This window comes from Medicago sativa, chromosome 4 (genome assembly GCF_051527215.1).
Source record: "Medicago sativa cultivar Bolivia chromosome 4, Bolivia_mono, whole genome shotgun sequence".
NCBI lineage: Eukaryota > Viridiplantae > Streptophyta > Magnoliopsida > Fabales > Fabaceae > Medicago > Medicago sativa.
In genome coordinates this window covers 83,130,442-83,153,987 of record NC_140752.1, presented here as the reverse complement: position 1 = coordinate 83,153,987, position 23,546 = coordinate 83,130,442, and the positions used below count along the sequence as shown (strand labels likewise).

Here is a 23,546-nt window from a genome sequence, read left to right as displayed (position 1 = left end):
CCAAAAACCGATTCCGACGACTTTCCGGCACGGTGAGGGGATGTGAGATCGTGAACTCGGACGATCCTACGAGTTGGATCGCGAGTTTGTCTACCTTGGTCGCAGCACTGTGCAAATGTTGTAAATGATCCATACAAATTACAATAACATGCAGGATCTAAGAAAACAAGTTTAACCACCCTTCACATTTATAATTAAACCTCTGGAAGCGTATTTTCAGACCTAAGAAAAACTGTATTTTTCTAGTACACATCCGGACGGCACAAAAATTGTGTTTTGTTTTCAGATGTGTACATCGAAGGTGATTTTGGGAGTGAGAAAAGTTAATACCGTAACATTTAATAAATATCATAGAAATATTTTGAAAAATATTGCCAACTCATTGGTGGTTCAGGAGTCGTAAAAACTTGTGTAGATCTCATCTGGACTTTGAGCTTTAAAGACACTATAAAAAATCATCTACAACCTGACAACCTCACCAGCACTTTTCCCTCCTAAATCTAATTAATTACCCAACACAACGGCAGGCAGCAGCAGCCAGATTTTGCTCCATCAAGCCAGCCAAATGTAGGTGTGGCTTTTGGTAGATAAGTTAGAACAGGGTACATGATAATATTAAAAAAATCAGGATATATGGTAAATAAATAAATACATTTTGGTTCCGTTGAAAAGATGAAACCAAGAAAAACAGAGCATTAGTTCTGTTCTGTTTGCATGTCAAATACTACAAAAGTCTCAACAACTCCCAGGATAATTCCCCACTAAAATGTCATCCATTAGCCCTGCACTCCAATTCTGTAACTGCCGTCTAATTGTGCGTTTGGAACTGCGGTTTGCGATCAACTCAAGCTACTAGTTTCAGTCGCAACACACTGTGAAAATAGTGTTTACAAGACACATGCCGGCTAAACCTACCCCAGCCAACATCCTCGTCACAAATAAACATCCATCATACAAAGGATTCCCAAATCTCACCTTTGAATGATCTATGGATACAGAGCCAAGTCATGATAGATTTCCAGTGTTGCAGGCTAGGTAGTCAATCCTGGACAGCGGCGTGGCCGGCCCTGCAACTTGAAGGAGTGAATTTCCTAGAAAAAATTCCCATCCACAAGCAGGATCATCTTCACATATTTTGCTATGGGAATGCAAAATAAAGAGCGCTGGCGGCAGGATGTGTAAAAGAGTCAGCCTCATAGTTGATGTCAAATAAAACACATCTATATAAAATTAGGAAGGAAGGGATATGGAAGAGGTTGCAGAGTTACTGGGGAAAAAAACTGGTTGAAACACGTAGCTAAAATAAATAAAAAATGAATTGCAGTACTTAGCATGAGTCTTCCCAGATTTAACTGAAAATGTTAGCGCTTTTAGTTGGAACCAAGTCAAGAATGGCCTACACCACAGTGGTAATCGGTATCTTACACTTTAGAGAGAAAGCCAATCTCGAGATGGCCTACACCACATATTATCACACAACTCAATATATTTGTTCTATTTTCAATTTCAAGTAGTACAATATTTCATGCCACAACACCAAAATATGGGAGAAAATAAACTTATGATATAAAATTGCTTTTGCAATAAAATTTGTGTATATATATTATAACCCTGAATGATAAAATCAATGCCATCAAGTTTCACCCTCATTCCAGTCAAAGCCTCTAAAATCAAAATGTGTAGCTAGGAATTAAAGCACAATTCTTGCCAGTTGTGTTGCTGCTGGAAATAGGCCAATACCAAAGAAGCCAAGTGACTTTAAAATGAAAAACAGTAAGACAGATTGGCTCAAATTCCATAAAACATGTTAACAAAATCATCATTGGACATACATACCCTGGTGTAAGTATGCAGAAAATAATATGTAATAATTCTAGCAACAAAACAGAAGCATTTACCTTAGAAGGAGCCTTTGCCCGCCCAAAGGATTTAAATATTGAAAACTTCTGGACATTTCAGTTCATAAGCTGCAAGAATAATTTACATGTATAAGAAACAGAAGGATCAAAGAAAGATTTACTAGTTCATAATGAAACTACTTTAACTTTCTCTAGATTTTAGAGAACTTAGTAGAATGTGAGTTGTGAGATTCATCAAACTGTTACTGGGCTGGATCTAGTTTGGATAACTTAAAGGTTATTTTTCAGTATACAAAGATATTGATCCTTGTATTGATTTGCTAAAACTAGGCTCAGAATAGTGATTAATTTTCTTTTACAAAGGTAAATACACAAGCAAATAAAGGAAATTATGAAAGAAAAGTGTATTCAACCTGACTGGCATATTAACTATTAGAAACGCCACTGCTGCAAGCTTTGTCATATATATCAGCTGACTGTGGATTCATCTATGCTGTTTTGAACCTAATGGTAGTCAAAGATTCTGTCTTGAACATCTTATCTGCTACCAATAATCACCACATGAGCAGACCCCATCTTGAAAATGATGATATCGAATAGGGTCTCTAATTACAATGTGCCGCTGCTCTAGCTTTGCTATAAGTTTCGCAAATATATGACAATCGCCACAGATCTTTAGATTCTTCCATATTCTAATAGTTTTCTCCCTAGGAAAGCTTATAATACCAAAAACAATTGCCAGTTTTTCACTGTGGTGTCGAAGGGAGTATTCACTCTGTTCCCCTTCAAGATCTTGTAGCACAAAATTCGTGTCAGGAACATAACCAGCATCAGTTAGTTTACAAATATATTCATTTAACTTTCTATTGATCTCATCAATTTGAGGATGCGATTTATCTCCCACAATAAAAGCATGTATTTGGTTATTGACTTCAATCCAACTACATCCAGGTTCTTTCCTTATCCCCCTTGCGCTCATAGTCCTCCGAACTTCTGCAACATCATCCCACCTTTTTGAATTTGCATAAATATTAGATAACAATACATAGGCTCCTGCGTCCTGTTGATCCAACTTTATAATCTCCTTAGCAGCGTATGTGGCTAAGTCTACATTCCTATGGGCCCTGCACGCATCAAGCAGAGTCCTCCATGTCACAACATCCGGCTCGCAGGTCATTTCATGAATCAACTTAACCATGTCATCAAGCTTCCCTGCTCTTCCAAGAAGATCAAGCATGCAACTATAGTGTTCTCTTCCAGGATCTATCCCGTAAAGGTTCTTCATTGATCGAAAATAGCCCCAACCTTCATTTACTAGTCCCGCATGACTACACGCAAACAGAACCCCAAGAATTGTAATATAGTTTGGTCTTGGACCCGAGACTTTCATGGAATCAAACAAATTGAGTGCCTCCACACTGAAACCATTTTGGGCGAACCCCGAAATCATGGTGCTCCACGAGATTACGTCCTTAACAGCCATCCAATTGAAAATTAATTTTGCATCTTCCAAACTACCACACTTACAATACATATCTAAAAGTGCATTGCTAAGAATAAGATCTTGATCAAACTTCAACACATGTACATGCACCTGCCTCCCTAATTCCAACAATGACGAACCAGTACACGCTCTCAAAACACTCGTGAGTGTAGACTGATCAGCTGGAAACCCTTCTCTCCTCATACTCTTGTATAGCTCTAAAGCTTCATCCCCATCACTATGCTGAGCAAAAGCAGCTATAATAGAGTTCCAAACAACAGAATCTCCAGTCACCATCTCACGAAACACACCTACAGCTTCCAACAACTCACCCAACTTCGAGTAAGCATCAATAAGCGCACTCCTAACAAATACATCCGACTCCAACCCTACTTTCAATATACTTGAATGCACCTGTTTGAGATCACATAGCCTCTCACACGCTCTCAAAACAGACGAGAAAGTATACATATTAGGCATGACACCATCCCTAATCATAAAAACTAATAGCTTCATAGCTCGATCGTTCAGCTTAGCATAAGAATAAGCAGATATCATAGTAGTCCACGAAACAACATTCCGTTCAGGCATTTTATCAAACACCATCTGTGCTTCTTCCAAAAGGTTGAATTTCACATACATATTGAGTAGGGTATTGATCAAAAACGTTTTTGGGTGATATCCATTTGAGAATATATGATTATGAACGCGTTTACCTTCTCGAACAGCTCTATGAGCCAAACAACACTTGATGAGTTCAGAATAGGCTATTGCATCAGCATAGACACCGCGTTTTTCCATGGTATCCAAGATTTGCATTGCTCTGGGAAGATCTCTGTTGTAGCAATGGTTGAGAAGTGAACTAGTTTCTGGGGCTATGTTGTGTTGGAATGAAACGTATGAACAACTACGCGACCATGTTGTTCGTAGCAAAACTAAGTGCTTTGAAACACCTTTCATCGCTTCGTTTTAAATTTCGCAACTTGTTTTTCCGTTGTTTTTCTTTAATAACTTTGCAAATTGCAACTATGTGGCAATATTTATTACTCCCTCCGCCCTCAGGTCAACCAAAAGTTAACTTTTTAAATTAATTGAATAAATGATGTATGTAGTATAAATATAGACTATATGCATCATTTATTGAACGAACCTAAAAAGTCAACTTTTGTTTATAACAGTGACTGGATGAAGTATTTGATAAGGGTTGTTTTGGTACTTAAAAGCAAGTAACCATGGTGATATATCAATGTATCAAAATTTTAAAATAGTTGTTGGTTAAAATAATTCATGAGGGTAAATACTTGTAAGAACCGAAGTATCAATAACAACGTATATCGACGACTAATATGATAATGTTTACGAAGCATTTTAACGTAAGAGATTATTTTAGCTAACTCATGATACACTTGATATACACTAGATTGTTTTGTTAAAAATATTTGATGTGCACAAATAATCCAAGGAAGATAATATATATACACAGGGGGCTGTTAACTTGCACCCACCTAAAAACACTAAGGTGCAAGTTAATAAGCTGCACCTACTTGCACTTTACTAAAACACCCTTTTGTCTCTATTAAACTTTATTTTAATTAAAAGGACATTTTTGTAAATAGCATAAATAATATTTGTTTATAATAGAAAAACATGGGTGTTTTGGTAAATAACTAGTAGGTGCAGCTTGCTAACTTGCACCTACTTGTACTTTACTAAAACACCATTTTGTCTCTATTAAACTTTATTTTAATTAAAATAACATTTTTGTAAATAACATAAATAATTTTTAATTAAAAGGACATTTTTGTAAATAGCATAAATAATATTTGTTTATAATAGAAAAACATGGGTGTTTTGGTAAATAACTAGTAGGTGCAGCTTGTTAACTTGCACCTACTTGTACTTTACTAAAACACCATTTTGTCTCTATTAAACTTTATTTTAATTAAAATAACATTTTTGTAAATAGCATAAATAATATTTGTTTATAATAGAAAAACATGGGTGTTTTGGTAAATAACTAGTAGGTGCAGCTTGTTAACTTGCACCTTAGTGTTTTTAGGTGGGTACAAGTTAACAGCCCCATATATATATATATGTGTGTGTGTATGCGCGCGCGTGCTTATTTACCAAAGAAAGAACTAAAAAGTTGATCTAATTTATAACTTGTAACACAATTTACAACAACTTAGGTCCAAATCCTGATATCTAGTGAACTCTTTTATTCGACCTCATCTGAACTTTTAAAGATATTTACAGAAGAAAGACCAAAACTTGTTTTAAGTGGCAATGTTGTTACTTGAAATGGGGCAATCTTATATCACCCTACTCTTTAATTTTTCTAAAACAAATGAGACAACATGAGCATACATGTTTTAGTCAAAACAAACTAAACAAGTTGTCTAAAACTTTCAATAAATTATATTAGAGGATCATCTTGCTTAAAGCATCAATCTACAGCCTAATGACATTAGCTACAACACCAAATTCTTAATCTATACATCATTGGCCATCTCAGCTTACAACTCAGATGAACTAAGTCCCTTAAAGCAGGGAATATACAATTTGTGAATAAATAATGTTCTAACTTTTCTAACCAATCAAATATTATGACATACTTCAATCTGGGTCTAAACTAGTTTTCCATGATATTAACATGCTTCAAGATACCTCTTACAATGATACACTCTTTCATGGCTGCTTCTATTCTGCCATTACACTAATCTCAGATGCAAGTGATGGAATACTTTGTTCATATTTGAAAAAATTGCTTGGATCAATTGCAGTCTTTACCTCTACAAGCCTATCAAAGTTTCCTTTGAAATACTTTTTACCCCAAATACTAGCTTCTTCATAACCAACATCCCCCTCTCCATTGACACCTATATCAACATCTCTATAGTTCACATACGAACTTCTTGGTGAATTTGACACATAAGGTGTCATGTAATCATAAAGCTTCCGAATCCGATCCAAATATTGATTCGCAACATCATTACTTTCCTCTTTCCAATTTACTGAGTACTGAATTTTAAACATGTTACCAGCTCTATGTGGGAATGGTGTTTCCACCTCAGAAATCTCACTCATTTTCCCACCATAAGGATTGAATGTGAGTGAAATCTTTCCTAGTTCAATCATCTTCTTCCATATACCATCCAACCCAATTTTCGATATCGGCTTCTGCACATAATCTGATTTCCTCTTCAAGAACTTCTCTTTTGATGAATGCCTTTCAAGCAAAATATCAGTCGAAGTTCCTACCGGATAGTTATACCAAAACAACACTGAATCAATCCAACTCATTTCAATACATTGCTCACCAATCAAACCCAATTCAGGAAAACTCTCATTCATCACATCAAGCAACTCATCTGCATTTCCAAGAAACAAAGCATTGAACTTAGCCTTAATCGTTTTCTTCCCCTTTCTCTTAGCAGGACTAACAACAACTCTAATAAACAACCCATCATGTATCTTATCAGCAACATTTTGCCACTGATGAACAACATCACCCCCACCTTGTTCCAATGTTTTTTCAACTCTAAAAACAGTTACAATCTCAGGCACAGAAACCAACTTAATCTTCCAAGAAACAATAACACCAAAACTAGCTCCACCACCACCTCTAATAGCCCAAAAAACATCTTCCCCCATTGATTTCCTATCAAGCACTCTTCCATCAACATCAACCATTTTGGCATCCAAAATATTATCAACAGATAACCCAAATTTTCTCATCATGTTACCATACCCCCCACCACTAAAATGTCCACCAACACCAACAGTAGGACAAACCCCAGCTGGAAAACCATGAACACCACTAATCTCAGCAATCCTATAATAAACTTCACCAATTGTAGCACCTGATTCAACCCATAAAGATTCATTTTTTAAGTCAATAACCACTGATCTAAGCAAGAACATGTCAAGAACAATGAAGGGTTTTCTTGAAACATAAGAAAGACCATCATAGTCATGACCACCACTTCTGATTCTGATTTCAAGGTTGAATTTTTTGCAGCATATGATTGATGCTTGGATGTGAGAGATATGAGATGGGGTGAGAATGAAAACGGGTTTTGGAGTAGTGGATGAGTTGAATCTAAGGTTTCTGATGTAGGAGTTTAAGGTGGGTGAATATGAAGGTGTGTTTGGGAAGTAGGTAACTTCTGAGATTGGATTAGAAGGTTCTGAATAGAGAGAAAGACATTGGAGAAGGGTATTATTGGTATTAATATCATTATGTTGGATCACAGAATCTGAAGAAGACACTGGTACTAGAATGTGGAATACTATGAAGAATGGAACAAGGGATGCACCAATTGTATGCATCTTGATGGTAAGTTGATTGAGAGAAGAGAGAGTCCTTGTGAAACAAGTAAATATTGCTGTGTTTAACTGTCAACTACTTGAAGATAATGGGAAAGTAATAAATACGCTAAGCGATTTTAATGTTTTGAAAATGTTGTTAGTTTATCGTACAAAAAGGGCTATAGGCTAGTATAACCTATAGGTCAAACAATATTTTTAAAAAGATCCGTTTCAAAATGAATGTCGTTTAAGGTTGTTACACATATATTAAGAAATGCAATAATATTGTCTAAAGACATGACACTTTTACTAAAATAGCATTATTACCTATTGGTGCATTTTCCTTTATGATACTTTGGAAGTTGTGTGCATAGTAATAATTTAAGGGTACAATTGAAAAAAAGTACTCCCTCCGTCCCATATTATAAGCAAAAAAAAATAAAAATCACACTTATTAATAAAACTAAAACATAGTAGTTTGTAACGTAGTTTTTTGTGTTACCTTTGAAATAAGTTTTATAGAAAGATGTAAAAACAATTTTCATTGGTAGTTGATTATAGAGAAAATGAAAAAGAGAGTAAATTGAATGCACTTTGCATTTAATTTTCCTTTGGAAAAGATAATTTTTTGAAAAACATAATTAAATATGATAAAAGTTGGTCTTTTTTACTTATAATTTGGGACAAAGAAAATGAGTTTTTTTTGCTTATAATTTAGGACGGAGAGAGTAATTAATAGTACATTGAAAAGTAAAACTGACATTTATTTTGAAACAAATTATTTGTGCTAAAGTAACATTCATTTTAAAACGGAGGGAATACTATTTTTTAAAACTATATATATAAGAACTTTTTAAAAAGTATTTGAGAGAACTTCTCAAATCTAGTAGAAAATCTTTGTAAATTTATCTATTTTTACTCCCTCCATTCAAAAATAATTGACATTTTCATTTTTCAACACAGCATTAATCGCTTCTTTTCTATTGTACACTCTAATTAATATTACTAACATCACTCTAAATTCAATATTTTCTATTTTGTATTTAAGAAAATGCTAAAGAGTGTTCTTAAGACATTGATTAATGAAACAAAAATAGAAAAATTGTATTAGTAAATGGTGAAAAATTGTGATTTTAATTTTTTAAAAGTAAAAAAAATGTAGATTTCAATCCAAACAAACTACATTTAGTTTCTTTAACAAATATCCTTAGAGCACTTGTTAGCATAACCCTTGTATTTATGATACCAACAAATAGATCAATACATGGTAAGGGTATTTTAGTAAAAATATTATTCTCTATTTCATTTATACACTTTGGGACGATCAAGTAGGTCAATTATTAGGGCGGATGAAGTATTTTTTTTTTTTTGTTTTTGAAAGAAGGAGATAAAGTATTGTTAAGTCAAATTCTACCACTTCACCAACATAGTATGACACAAATAATAGATAGTCAAGTCGTTTTACAATTTGATTCAAGATTCGATCCTGATCCTCAAGGTGAGTATGTAAAATTGTTTGTTGTGAAAGATCAATCTTGTAAATGAATTTTTACTTACATCCAAGATATTTATTTTTCAGACAATGATCCATCGAATATTTTTTGATCAATAAATTTGATCCTCGTCATTAAAATAAGTTAAAGCGATACTATATAAAGAGACTACACATGAAAGATGTATTTATAACGATCAAAAGCTTATTTTAACAGTTTTTTTTCACTATAAATTCGTTATTTTTTATTTTTAGACCTTCCACTTGTAGGACTTTTAAGGACTGGGACTAAATAAATTTGTTGAAAGAAAATATTAGGAATGGATCATCTGCGGTGATTGCAGGGTGCAGTTAAATATCAACCTTTAAAAAAAATTAATGCTTAAAAATATAGATGTTGAAAACTTAAAATTAGAAAAGATAATACATTTAGTGGTGTATATTTCACACCGTAGAAAATCGGAGAAAACTATTTCCGAAAATACCAGGGGAGTTTAAAGAAAAACTATGGAAGGACTTAAAAGGTGTGCATTTTGTTGGTGAAATGATGACTAGGTGTAACTAGGAAGATGAAGGAGGGTGTAATTAGCAGTAAACACAAAACCCCAAACTTAATCCACCGTTTAGGTACCGAAAGAGACAAATAAGGGTGTTAGACTTTTAGTCGTAGAAAATTGCTCTTCTAACTTAAAAAAATGCTCTTTAACGCCCCAAAAATACTAAAATACCTACGACGGTAGTAAAGTGCACAAACACTCTTTGATGATTCTTTTCGGCCATGTTTTGAGGTTTCTCTTTTCATTTGTTTTATCATTTACTTTGCAAATGATAATGAGTTTCTTTGTGAGCAAGCTCACAATCTAAAAAATCAGTTATACTACGTTCTGTTTTTGGTTTACTTTTTTTTTTGCAGAGGTAAACCCTTCTTTCGTTATGTTTGTCTCATTGTTATGAGACTTCCAAATTTACACCTTTCCCATGTTAATATTTTCCCTTCATGAGCTTCTATTTTTTCTTTTGCATATGATTTAGAAATATTTTGTATTACAATTTAGTACTATATATAGAACACTGAATAAAAGTTTAGAGTGTGACTTATCCATATATGATAATTGATATATCTCATATTATATAGTACTATTAATACAAATACAAACTAAACCCCTGTAGGATTGATGTTTTACACACACATAAAAATCAATTTACTTTTATTATAACAAAAAAAAAAAAAAATACACATATAAAAGAGAAATAACAAAACAGCTACTATTTTATTATTATGACCTCTGCCACTCCAGAAAACTCTATTTGTGTCCCTTGAACACATGAGAAGGTATACTCTGTTCATTTCTGAAGAAGTTTAGAGGATCAACTTTTGTCTTCACTTTTGCCAACCTTTTGAAGTTATTCTTGAAGTACTTAACACCCCAAATACTAGCTTGCTTATAGCTTGTGTATCCATTGTTATTATTCACCCCAATATCAAGATCTCTATAGTTAATATATGCAGCTCTTGGTGACTTTGAAACAAAAGGTTCCATATAACTATACAGTTTTCTAATCCAATTTATGTGCAATTTTTCCACCTCATCACCTTCTTGATGCCAATGAACCGAGTATTGAATCATGAATAAGTTTCCACTTCTATGTGGAAATGGAATTTCAGACTCTGAAATATTATCCATTTTGCCACCATATGGAAACCATATCATCATTGCATCTTTGGAACCATCTTCATCAAATAAAGGCCATATGCCTTCTAATCCAGTTTCAGGAATTGGAATTCTCACAAAATCAGATTTTGCTTTGAAAATATCAAGTGTAGCTTGTGTTCTGTTAAGCAACACTTCAGTTGGAGAACCTTTTGGAAACTGAAAAAAGTAAAGAACAGATTCAATCCAACTCATTTCAATACAATATTCTCTAACCAAACCAAGCTCAGGAAACTTCTCTTGAACCAAGGGTATGAGTTTATCTACACCTCCAAGAAACAAAGCTTGAAATAAAACTAGTACTGGTGACTTTGACTCACCTTTTTTACTTGAATTTAAATTTACCCTTTGCCAGACAATATTCATCTCTATATTTTCATCAAGTTTACTTGCCAAAAATTGCCACTTGTGAACAAGCTTTGTTGCATTTTGTTCCAATGTTTTTGGAACAGTAAACACAGTAACAATTGATGGAACTTGAACAAGTTTAATCTTCCATGAAACTATGACACCAAAACTTGCTCCTCCACCACCCCTAATAGCCCAAAACAAATCCTCACCCATTGCTTCTCTGTCAAGAAACCTACCCTTCACATCAATTATGTGAGCATCAATGATGTTATCGGCTGCAAGACCATATTTACGCAACAAGGTTCCATATCCACCACCACTGAAGTGTCCACCAACACCTACAGTAGGACAAACACTTGCAGGGAAACCTAGAGTTTTGCTTTTTTGGCTAATTGCGTAGTAAAGTTCACCAAGTGTTGCACCAGATTGAACCCATGCAGTTTTTTTGTGTACATTTATTTCAATTTCTCTGAAGTTTATGAGATCAATGACGACAAATGGAACTTCAGAGACATAAGACAGACCCTCAAAGTCGTGGCCGCCGCTTCGAATTCGAATCTGTAGGCCATGGTATTGGGAACAGATTATGGTTGCTTGAATATGGGATATTTCTAGAGGTGTGACAATTACAAGAGGTTTTGGTGTTGTGTTGGTTGCAAATCTGAGATTTTGAGTTGAGAATTGGAGTATTGATGTGTAAGAGGAATTGGCTTTGGTGTACACAACTTCAGAGATTGAAGTTGAGTTATGTGAATAACTATGGAGACATTGAAGGAAGTTATTATCTTCATTAGTAGTAGTACCAATTGCTGAAGAGGTAAATGAAAATAAAATAGCAATTAGTATAATAGACAAATATGAGCTTCGAGGCATCATTTTTTGTTAGTCTGGTATTGTGCATAAGATGCTTCAAATTTATAAGAGTCACTATAAGCTCTAATTTTTATTGGTATATGGCGGTGTAGACAATATATATATAAAATTTGGAATTGAAATCTATAAACTTAGCGCTTGTAGGCAGTAGCATAACCGCTTATCAAATAAGTGCTTATGTATATATTTTTTTGTTTCCTTTTTATAAACTTCGCACCAACCACTTGTGCTAGAGTTTAGACTCTCGTGGGTGTAGAGAGTAAATCTACAGCGGATAGACAAACTAAACACTTATAGCATAACCGCTTATCAAATAAGTGCTTATGTATAATTTTTTTCGTTTCATTTTATAAACTATTTTACAAAAAAATAGGATAAAACAATCTGTTTTCATATAGTATAAACCGTTATCATAAGTTATCCTAGGAATCTTATAGAAATAAGTTGAAAAAACAACTTATGAACTTGTCAAAAGTTGTTTGCATAAACTCTTCTAAAAAATTTCACAAACGCTTATCTTCTAAGTAAATTCACATAAATTAATCCAAACATACTTAAATAAAGTATGCTAAAACTACAATGGTAGACAAGTCAAGCACGTCAAACTACACATTTGAATCTTGACTTTTTCAATTTTATACAACAGTCCTCCCTGCTAAGCCGGCATGGTATGGGATTTTTCTTTTGTTGTTTTCCTAACTTCATTGAAATCATTTTTTTATTTGAAAAGAAGTGGTTGTTGCTACTTACTACCATGCTAAAAATTTGCACAAAGAAAGCGATCAATCGACTGGTCATATAAATAAACTGCAAGTCTGCAACTAATAGTAATAATTGAGATCATGCTTCTTATTTCGATATATAAAAATGAACTCATCTATCAGAAACATATTTAAGTATTAATTCTAGTTTAAACATCATAGTCCAATTCAGAGATAAGGAAATATGTTTAAAACAAAGCTTAAACAAAGAGTTAACTTGCACAAAAAATATAGTTTTGAAGTATGCAATTGACAATTGGAGAGAATATAACTTGGTTCAATCCAATCCGCTTAATTAATTAGTTTAGTCTTTAAATTATTACATTTCAAGTGTAAGGACGACGACCAAAGTAGGTGGGATGCGGTTGTCTTTCACTGGAGCAAAATGATGTACTTGTAATAAAAACTTGAGGTGTTATGAGGGGAAATACTTGTGTGACATTAATGTCACGGTGACATTAAATCTGGGCCACACATTGGACGACATTAGATGTGTTGTGTGGTCCAGATGCATGGCAATGGCAATTTGTGGTCCAGATGCAATGGCACGGTGACATTAATGTCACCAAAGTGCCACCCTGTTATGAGGCTTTTTTAAAATGAGAATGTGCACAATTTTTAGAGGGCAAATTCTGTGGTACACCCAATAAATTTGGGTGTATTGGTACACCAAGTCGTAAAATTAATAATAAATGAGTTGTTTTTTTGAAGAAAAATAATTATTTTCTATCATTGACAACTAAAATACTTAAATTTTATTTACCAAAAGCTTCAACAAAATAAAATTTAATTTTTACGAATTTTTATTACTCATAACAATGAATATTGATTATTTTTTATGACAAAATGTAAATATTTTAATATGATCCTTATAAACAATGAAATGATGTTTTTCTTATGAAATTATGTTTTCTAAAATATAAATATTGACAAATACCTTTTTATTTCATAAAAGTGATCGTTAATTTATAAATTTTGTGAAATAGAGTACCGGTACACTAAAATTTGTGAGTGTGTACCGTAGAAGTTCCCTTTTTAGAGTGGGTGACTCCTTTTATAGACGGTTTAAGTTTCCACGTAAGGAGGAGGTTGTTCGGCGGTTGCGCCTTTTCGGACATATAATCCCAGTAATCGTGTGATTGTGATAAGAGTACCTAGATTGCTCCGGGTCCCTTTCTCTGTTTTGCAGCCTTATGTAGGAGTAGGCGATCCATATTTGGATCAGAATCTTTATTGGTCCTTCGCGCTTTAGGATTGGGCCTTGATCCAGTCTGGAACAGTTGCCTTCCAAGTCGTGGTCTCATAGCTGGAGACGTGGACTTGCGATGGTTGAACAACATGAAGGTGGTCCCAGCCAACATGTTATAAGAGCAGTTTGATTAATTCTAAAAAACTGCGGGTCAAATATATTTTTTTCAAACAAACTGAAATTCGAAATGCATAAAAACAGTAAACAATATAAACACTTATGTAGTTCTCAAAATGTTTACAATAGAGCATGGAATACAGCTTATAGTTTCATCCCATAATTCTAAGTAACACTCCATGGCAGGTTTTAAAAAGCCAAAATATAGCAAATTATCCCAAACTCTATCAAATTCTCAAATCTCACCAAAAGTGTACTTGGACAGAATTTACTTAAACATACTTATCCCAGAATTTACGTAACAAACTTCGGATTGTTGTTCTCAAACAAGTGAGTGACTACCATAACGATGCTGCCTTATTTCAACCAACGAAGAAGATGAAGACGTGTATGAGTATCAAGTGGAACCTGCCTCTGCCAGGATGCGTTCATATCGATATTGATCGTGCTGCTCATCAAAAGTCTAGGTTAGCATGTTTTGGAGGGGTGTTAATGGATGCAAATGGTGCTTAAATTGGAGGTTTGTCCAATTTTTTCTGTATAACTCTGACCAGCATAGGAGTAGATGATAAGAGGGTCTTCATATGAATTCTAAATTTAATGTAGTTGATTGTTTGTGAGGCAAGGATGTAAGTGCGACTAATGAGTGAGGTCTTGTTTTTCACAATCAGAAGATGTTGAGGGAGGATTAGGAGGTCAAAATTAAGCATATTTTCCGAGAAACTGATAAATTTACCGATAGTTTAGCTAACTTGTGATATCATTCAAAGTTTGAGCATGTATCTCGAAAGTTGTAGCAACTGTTACCGGCTAATTATAGGCGTTCTTTGGCCAATTTGTTGATTAAATGGTGTGAAAGGGTTAACTAGGAATATAGGGGATGTAACCAGCAGTTTTCGCAGCAAAATCCTTTCAATAAACACAAACATATGTCAAGTTTAACACCAAACTTTAGTAATCTATTCAAGTATCATTGTTTTAAGTAAAAGTAAACAAACATCTTACTTAAAAATAAATATACACATAGAATATCTAGGGGTTCATGAATGCAGCATCAGATACTCATCCAAAAAAGATGTGGAAATCTTGCTCCCGATTGAAGAAGACCTTGTTGGCATGTAATATGTAACTATCTCTCTAAAAATGCTCTTTGACCCTTGAAGCCATTACCCCTTAGCTCTAGACCCAACTCCCCTAAACCTTTATTTATAAAGAAAAGATACACATATAAAAGAGAAATAACAAAGCAACTTATTTTTTTATTTATTTTCATGACCTTAGCTACTCAAATTAATTTATTTGTGTCCCTTGGGCACAAGAGAAGGTATACTCTGTTCATTTCTGAAAAAGTTTAGAGGATCAACTTTGGTCTTCACTTTTGCCAATCTTTTGAAGTTGTTCTTGAAGTACTTAACACCCCAAATACTAGCTTGCTTGTAGCTTGTGTAACCATCAATGTTATTCACACCAATATCAAGGTCTCTATAGTTGATATACCCAATTCTTGGAGACTTTGAAACAAAAGGTTCCATGTAATTATAAATTTTTCTAATCCAATTAATGTGCAGTTTTTCCACCTCATCACCTTCCTGTTGCCAATCAACCTGGTAATGAATATGGTATAAATTTCCTTTTCTATGAGGAAATGGAATTTCAGACTCTGAAATAGTATCCATTATTCCACCATAAGGAAACCATATCATCATTGCACCTTTGGCACCATCTTCATGAAACAAAGACCATATTCCTTCTAATCCATTTTCAGGAATAGGAGTTTTCACAAAATCAGATTTTGCTTTGTAAATAAATCTTGGGCTGTTTGCAGCCAGTGTTCTGTTAAGCAACACTTCAGGTAATGCGCCTTTCGGAAATTGAAAAAGGTAAAGAACCGATTCAATCCAACTCATTTCAATACAATTTTCTCTAACCACACCCAACTCAGGAAACTTTTCTTCCATCAAGGGAATGAGTTTATCTACACCTCCAAGAAACAAGGATTGAAATATAGCTAGAATTGTTGTCTCACCTTTTTTACTTGAATTTATCCTTTGAAAGACAATATTGATGGCTATGTTTTCATCAATTTTACTTGCCACATACTGCCACTTGTGAACAAGCTTTGTAGCATTTTGCTCCAATGCTTTTGCAACAGTAAACACCGTCACAGTTGATGGAACTTGAACAAGTTTAATCTTCCATGAAATTATGACTCCAAAACTTGCTCCTCCGCCACCTCTAATAGCCCAAAACAAATCTTCACCCATTGCTTGTCTGTCAAGAAACCTACCCTTCACATCAATTATGTGAGCATCAATTATATTATCGGCTGCAAGACCATATTTACGAACCAAGGTTCCATAGCCACCACCACTGAAGTGTCCACCAACACCTATTGTAGGACAAGCACCAGCTGGGAAACCGAGATTTCGGCTTTTTTGGCTAATTGTGTAGTAAAGTTCACCAAGTGTTGCACCAGACTGAACCCAAGCAGTTTTGCTTTCTACATCTACATCAATTTCCTTGAAGTTTACAAGATCAATGACAACAAATGGAACTTTTGAAACATAGGATAGACCCTCAAAGTCATGGCCCCCACTACGGGTTCGAATCTGGAGGCCATGATTTTGGGAACAAATTATGGCTGTTTGAATATGGGAAGGTTCTAGAGGTGTGATGATGACAAGTGGTTTAGGTGTTGTGTAGGATGCAAATCTTAGATTTTGAGTTGTAAATTTGAGTACTGGTGAGTAAGAGGAATTGGTTTTGGTGTACACAACTTTAGAGATTGAAGTTGAGTTATGTGAATAACTAGAAAGACATTGAAGGAAGTTATCTTCATTAGTATTAGTATCAATTGCAGAAGATGCATATGAAAATAAAATAGCAATAAGTGCAATAGACAAATATGAGCTTAGAGGCATCATTTTTATTTAGTGATGTTGTGCATATGATGCTTCAAATTTATAGGCGGGTTTCTACATGCTCGAAGATAAATATCTATGTATTAACAAATTAAACACTTATTGCATAATTGTGATTTATCTAATTGTTAAAAAAAAAACTATTTTTCTAACAAAACTAAAAAAACAATTTGTGTTTTTCATATAAGTCGTAGTTTGTTTTCATAAGCTATCATAGAGAGCAAATGAAAATAAATTCTCTCAAGTTCTTCTGAACAATGTGTCATTAGTAGAACTTCTTAATCACTTAAGTCAAATCACTTGATTAATCGTAGAGAGCATATGAAAATAAGTTGAAAAAATAATTTATAAACTACCAAAGTTGTTTTCATAAATTCTCTATAAGGAAATTCCAACTAGTTAAAGTATTCTAAATCCAACATGCATAGTAGATAAGTAAGTCAATCCCGTGAAACTAAAGCTTAGAATTTGAATCATTTTATATTAGAAAAGTCCCCTTGCTTACTATAAAAAACAAAACAAAACAAAACCCCGGTCAATCATACAAGGTATGAGTTTCTATCAATTTCATTAAAATAAATATTTTTATTTGATTTTAACAAGAAGAGGTTGATTTTTTTTTGACTAAAAGAAGTGGTTGATACTACACTTGCTAAACATGCAGGAAGACCATTCTAAAAAGTTGAATAAACAAAGCGAATTTTAAGTTTACTGCAATTATTAATTTGAATCACGCTTCTTATTTCAATATATAAATGACTGTTATATATTAGAAGTATATTTAATTTAAATTATTGTTGAAACATCATAATCAGATCCAGAGACAAAAAAATATGGTAGAAACAATGCATAAAAAAAGACTCAAAAAATTAGTTTAATTGTATGCAAATGACAATTGGAGAGAACACAACTTGTACCCTTGGGCCAATCCTCTTAATTCAAATTGGTATCTAGTTAATTAGTTTAGCCTTAGTCTTTAAATTATACTTTAGGTAAATTAATCTTATGTAATTTTATTCGGAATTGTTGTTGAGTCACTCACATGATATGTAATTTAGTCTTTAAACAATTTACTATTTAATTTTAGATATGTTTTTATGTCTTTTGGTGGCTTGTGGTAGTTGGCGTCCTCTTGTTTTTGATTATCTTGTCTAGCTACTACTTCAATCGACATTAGTACTAAGTATTCCTTTCATCACTGCATTTGCATTTTTATTAAAAAAACAAAGAGGACCGAAAACTCGAACAATATCGTATTTATTCATGTTAAGACAATTAATTAGAGAGTAGTTCTTGACCAAAAATAAAATAAAATAATTAGAGAGTAGTTCTTGACCAAAAATAAAATAAAATTAGAGAGTAGATAACAACAATCTAATCTGACTCTTAAAAAAAAAAAAAAACTAATCTGATTCATCAATAAATCTCTCATCAATCTCTTCAAGTTGCAACATTACTTTAATCCAATTGATTAGGCTTATGATTTTTCAATAGAAACAAGTGGGAATGCATGCTATAGGAAAAAAATTCAAGCCTTCCATTGATGAAAAAAATTATAATAGTCTTGTGTATGCAAACAATTATTTAAAATATATATATATATATATATATATATATATATATATATATAGATACAGACTTTTTTTAAAAAAAAGGGAGAGAGTAAAACTTCTTGTAGAATAACTTGTATGGAATCAAAAAATGCGATTTTCTTTTATGACTACAAAATACAAAACTTGATAATTTACATTTAGAGTAACTAAAAATGTATTTTACTAAACAAAAACAGGTATCAAACTCACAAATATAGCTTGTTCAATAGACCTCAAAACACTTAATAACATCCCACATATGTGACACATAATACGACAGGCACACCCAAAATTGCCAACTTTTTCCAAAGAAGTATTTAATGGTATCATGGCAAATATTGAAGAGTTTTTTGATACAATTGTTTTTTAACTATAAAGTAAATTATTTTTATACGAACCAATAAACTATTTGTGAACTCATGTATTTTAAGAAACGTCATTATAAATAAAAAAATATCATTTTATTATTTTAATTATTTTATTCATATTTTGTTAAAACACATTGGTTAATTGTTTACTGTGATTTTTGGTAAACAAGCACTGATTAATAAAATTATTACTTGCAAGATCAACCAGGAATCTCAGGACATATGTGTGTTAATATTTCTCAGAAATGCTTGAATGTTCATGGTGTTTTTAAGTTTGTTTAAATAAAAAAGGAAAACAATCTTCATCCTTCGAACTTTTATTTTTCGAACTATATCCATGTCAAAGCGAGAAATTAGTAACAAGTCAATGTATGAATCCTTGTAAACAACTTTTATTGCAATTCAATACAATTTAAATTCAGTTTCTTTACATTTACTTATCTTTGCATCCTTCGACATCTTCAATTCTCTTTGGATTTGAAGATTGTTTTACATTAGAATATTAATAGTATTCTGAGTGTAACTAAAACTGAATTATTACTAATTTCTCGCTTCTATTTATACTAAGAAAATTAATTGTACAATCTTATCTAACTATTACTGCTTCCAACGTCTCTTTATTTTTCGAACTCTTCTTCCCTTCGACAGCAGTTACTGGATCTTATCCATTATCAGCCCAATCTTCTCTTGTCGAGCTTGCTATCCTCCAGTTTCCTCAATATTTCTAAGTCCCACAATCTGTCGAAATCTTCAACAACTCCATGCATGTCGAGAGTTTTATCTTTATCTTTAGATTTGTTTCGAGCTTTATGGTGTTTATTTACCCTTTGGGGTTGTTTTTTGTCTGGGTCAGGTTTTTTGTCCCCCAGGTGTTTGTATTTCTTATTTTTATTTTATCCTACTTAGGGTGTTGCATTTGATTTGCACCCCTTTTGCTTAAAAAAAAAAAAAAAGTCAAACTTCAATTGACTGTATTTATTGAGTCTGTCGAAAATACAGGCTAACATTAATTTAATCATTTTTAAAGATTGTTTTTTTAATTAAGTGTGCAAATTTATATATGAAAAAAGAAAAGAAATCTGGGGGCATTAAGCTAACCAGTAGAATAAAAACCTGATAGTGCTATGTGAGCGTCATAGGGATAATATTATAGACTAATTTTTTTTTTTTTACTTGAATTTAAATTTTGCCTTTGCAAGACAATATTAATGGCTATGTTTTCATGAAGTTTATTTGCTACAAATTGCCATTTATGCATAAGCTTTGTGCATTTTGTTCCAATATTTTTGGAACAGCAAATACTGCCACAATTGATGGCACTTGAACAAGTTTAATCTTCCATGAAATTACGACACCAAAACTTGCTCCTCTACCACCTCTAATACGAGTTTAGACGCACCATTTTTTGTTATTGATTTTGTGCATATGATGCTAAAAATTTATAAACAGTTTCCAGTAGTAATAGAGAAGTGATTAACTAAAGTGTGCTAATTAAATCTACTATGTAGACAGGTACACAAGTATGTGACGCTAGCTTCAAAATTTTAATCATTGACTTTTTCAATTTTAGAAAATTCTCCTTGCTAAACATTTTATTATTTAAATAAAGTTTCTTTGGTTTGAATAAGAAGTGGTTATGGCTACTTGCTAAACATGCAATGCACGGAGACCATTAAAAAAGTTGCATAAATTAAGAAAACAGATAAATGACCGTACATCTTGTATTAGAAACATATTTAATTATTAGTTATCGTTGAAACATCACAATCCAATTCAGAGAAATTTGTACCAAAAAAAAAAATCAGAGAAAGTATGCACTAAATTATTAATATATATGTGACAATTGGAGTCTAAGCCACTTATTCCAAAGTGACATCATTTAAATTAGTTTGGTGTCTGAAATTGCATAGGCTAAATAATTTAGTCTTTAAATTATACTTCACATAAGTCTCACTTATTTGTATTTATTGTTAAAGTTTCATAGAGTTGTTTTATTGTATTTTGGTTGCTTGGCTCCCTTACTGTTTCTAATGTTGATTATCTTGTCTGCTATTTCAATAAGCATAATTAATTATTCTATTCATCAATTTTTTATATAAAAAAAGAGGACTAAAGACTCAAAAAATATTATAGATATAAAGAACATATGCTTTATCCCCTAAAGAAAAACATGCTTTAATTAATCTCTCATCACTCTCTTCAAGTTGCAACAAATTAAAATTTAATTCAACTGATTTTTCGACTCATAATCCAAGTGATTAGGCTTATGAGTTTTCTAAATAATCAAGTATTTGGAGTCTAGCGTAAGTAGTTGATGTGTAATGTATGTGAGTGTTTTATATCACACGGTTCAAGTTAAACCGAAGTAATGTTATTGAAAATGTAACATTGGCGTGTGTAGTTTGATATGTATCTCTTCCTCCATCCATATGTCTACTTTCTGTGTATTTGTCAACAACTCAATCATGTAGTTTTTTTTTGAAGAAGTACCTATCATGTAGTTATTTTTTGGTTAGACATTTTTTTAAACAAGTTTACCCCAAGTAAATCATTTATTTATTAAGTTTTTTTTTTTGAGGAAATTTATTTATTAAGTTTAAATTTAAATTCAAATCCACGACATAATTATAGGGTATTTGAAAAGTAATTACCCATCTTTGTTGAACATTATTTTTATATTTCAAATTTAAAAACGTATAAACTTAATATTCCTCTAAAAAATAAACTTAATATTAAAAATGGAATTTAAATAAGTTTATGTAAAATATATATACAACGAAATACAACAAAAAAAAAGTGAATAGATGGACACATTAGTCCATCTTTCCGATAGTTTTTATAAAGGCAACTCGATAATTAACTATCAATTAACTACCTTTTGCTAAACAAAATTACCCTTAGCAAATTCATTTTTTTTTTCAAAACTTAAAATATAAATATACACCAAAATTATAGGAAATTCGACAACTAACTATTTTTTTAGTTGAATATTTTTTCTGCTAGAACCCTTAATAATCTAATATTTGCAAGACTAAAGTTCGATATGTAAAAAATTTAAGGCTTAAGTCTAATCTTTTGAAAGTCTGATATGGTTTATTAGTCTATTTAAAAGTCTATTTCATATTTTCGACCAAAAAAAAATTATTTCATATGATTGGTCCGGTAGTGTTGGCTTAGGACTCCTCCTCAAAATCTTGTGTTTGATTCTTCATGTTGTCAATTTGGTTGGGCTAGTTTTGTTTTTTCAAAAAAATAATTTAACAAGATATTTTAGAGTATTTGACGACACATATATCATATTTTAATTCTAGTTTATAATAACATATTTAAATTTAAATATGTGAAAAAATAATGTAGAACAATAAGCTCAAATTAGAGAAAAAGTTAACAAAATTATAATTTATCAATAGTACAAAATTTAATTTTTTTTTAAAACAAACCGGGTATCTTCCACGTGCAACTACGAAAACTAATCCCTTGAACCTTATGGAAGTACAAAATTTAATATAATAATAATTTTAAAAATATCATTAATGTTTGCTTAAATAGATCAGACTGAAAGGTTTTAAAGGTTATTTTATGATCTACATCGTGCTCTTTTTAACATAATATATTTCTAAAAGGTCCTCAGTCATCTTTATTTGAAAAAGGTCTAATTTGACCTAGACCTGACGCAGGTTAGATCGTAAACCTTGTAAACCGGCCTACATCATTAAATCCAAAAGTAACTATTTAGAGTTACCCTACATAATCCCAAAGGTTTGGTTCACCTGAATCCACTTCTGATAAGTAAATTATTTGCTAGGTACCAATTGATCACGTTTGCTATTGGTACGTAATATCAACTGCTCTAAATGAATCTCAAGTTCCCTTGTCGATAAACCTACAGATTCAAACTATTTTCTTTAAAAAGGTGTGATTTTGCCAAGAACATATCCAACATATCCATGTTTTGGCCAATTCGTCTTTTCTTTTCATATGTTTTGGCCAATTCTATTGTATTGAAGTGAAACAAATCTCACTTATTTAAAAAAAAAAAAAAAAAAAGTGAAACAAATCTCACTATTAATTTAAATCAAATATGATATGATTTTTTAATCCAATGGTAAAAAAAATATTTGTGCATGATGCAATACCATTTTACTTGTGCATGTTAGACAAAGTCCCCCGTTCACTTTTTTTCTTTAGACCTCTCTAATTCACTTTTGAGAAATACAACTATTTTTATATAGATTAAGAAAAGTGGTTAAATTTAATTAATTTTCTTGATGTAAACAAAAACATAGTTGTACTTCCTAAACAAACCACTACTTTTAAGTACTAGTAAATTTTGTATGGAAATTGATTTCATTTAAGGACATTTTGCAAATAATAGCATTAAATAGACTGAAGTTGTAACTAAAAACCACTTCCAAAATTCTGAATTTAATCTTATCCACCAACAGAGCACTTGCTCG

At 32.3% G+C, this 23,546-nt stretch overlaps 2 protein-coding genes and 2 pseudogenes across 5 annotated transcripts; all 4 read right to left on the bottom strand.

The window, feature by feature from the left end:
• Nucleotides 1–632: 632 nt before the first annotated feature.
• Nucleotides 633–4,381, bottom strand: REME1 (Pentatricopeptide repeat (PPR) superfamily protein). 2 transcript variants are annotated; one of them, XM_085704530.1, is made up of 3 exons: nt 2,273–4,381; nt 1,899–1,967; nt 633–1,456 (listed from the first exon to the last, which is right to left on the bottom strand). In XM_085704530.1, the coding sequence occupies exon 1, from the start codon at nt 4,300–4,302 to the stop codon at nt 2,404–2,406; it is 1,899 nt and encodes a 632-aa protein (XP_085560656.1). In that variant the 5' UTR covers nt 4,303–4,381; the 3' UTR covers nt 633–1,456; nt 1,899–1,967; nt 2,273–2,403. The 2 variants fall into 2 exon arrangements, with proteins under 2 accessions (XP_085560656.1, XP_085560655.1); XM_085704529.1 differs by having other exon boundaries at nt 633–1,163.
• Nucleotides 4,382–5,737: 1,356 nt separating this feature from the next.
• Nucleotides 5,738–7,749, bottom strand: LOC146932789 (berberine bridge enzyme-like 8 pseudogene; annotated as a pseudogene). Its single transcript, XR_015007267.1, has one exon. The product of XR_015007267.1 is annotated as a berberine bridge enzyme-like 8 pseudogene (transcript).
• A 2,494-nt stretch (nt 7,750–10,243) lies between these two features.
• LOC146932788 (tetrahydroberberine oxidase pseudogene) lies at nt 10,244–12,097 on the bottom strand (annotated as a pseudogene). The gene has a single exon (XR_015007270.1). The product of XR_015007270.1 is annotated as a tetrahydroberberine oxidase pseudogene (transcript).
• A 3,048-nt stretch (nt 12,098–15,145) lies between these two features.
• On the bottom strand, nt 15,146–17,140 carry LOC146932787 (tetrahydroberberine oxidase-like). Its single transcript, XM_085704528.1, has one exon. It carries the CDS (start codon nt 17,130–17,132, stop codon nt 15,504–15,506), a length of 1,629 nt encoding a protein of 542 aa, XP_085560654.1. The 5' UTR covers nt 17,133–17,140; the 3' UTR covers nt 15,146–15,503.
• Between the last annotated feature and the right edge of the window lie 6,406 nt (nt 17,141–23,546).

Coding starts and splice junctions, on each gene's coding strand:
- REME1 (XM_085704530.1), bottom strand. CDS start 4,302: ATGAAAGGTGTTTCAAAGCACTTAGTTTTGCTACGAACAACATGGTCG.
- LOC146932787 (XM_085704528.1), bottom strand. CDS start 17,132: ATGATGCCTCTAAGCTCATATTTGTCTATTGCACTTATTGCTATTTTA.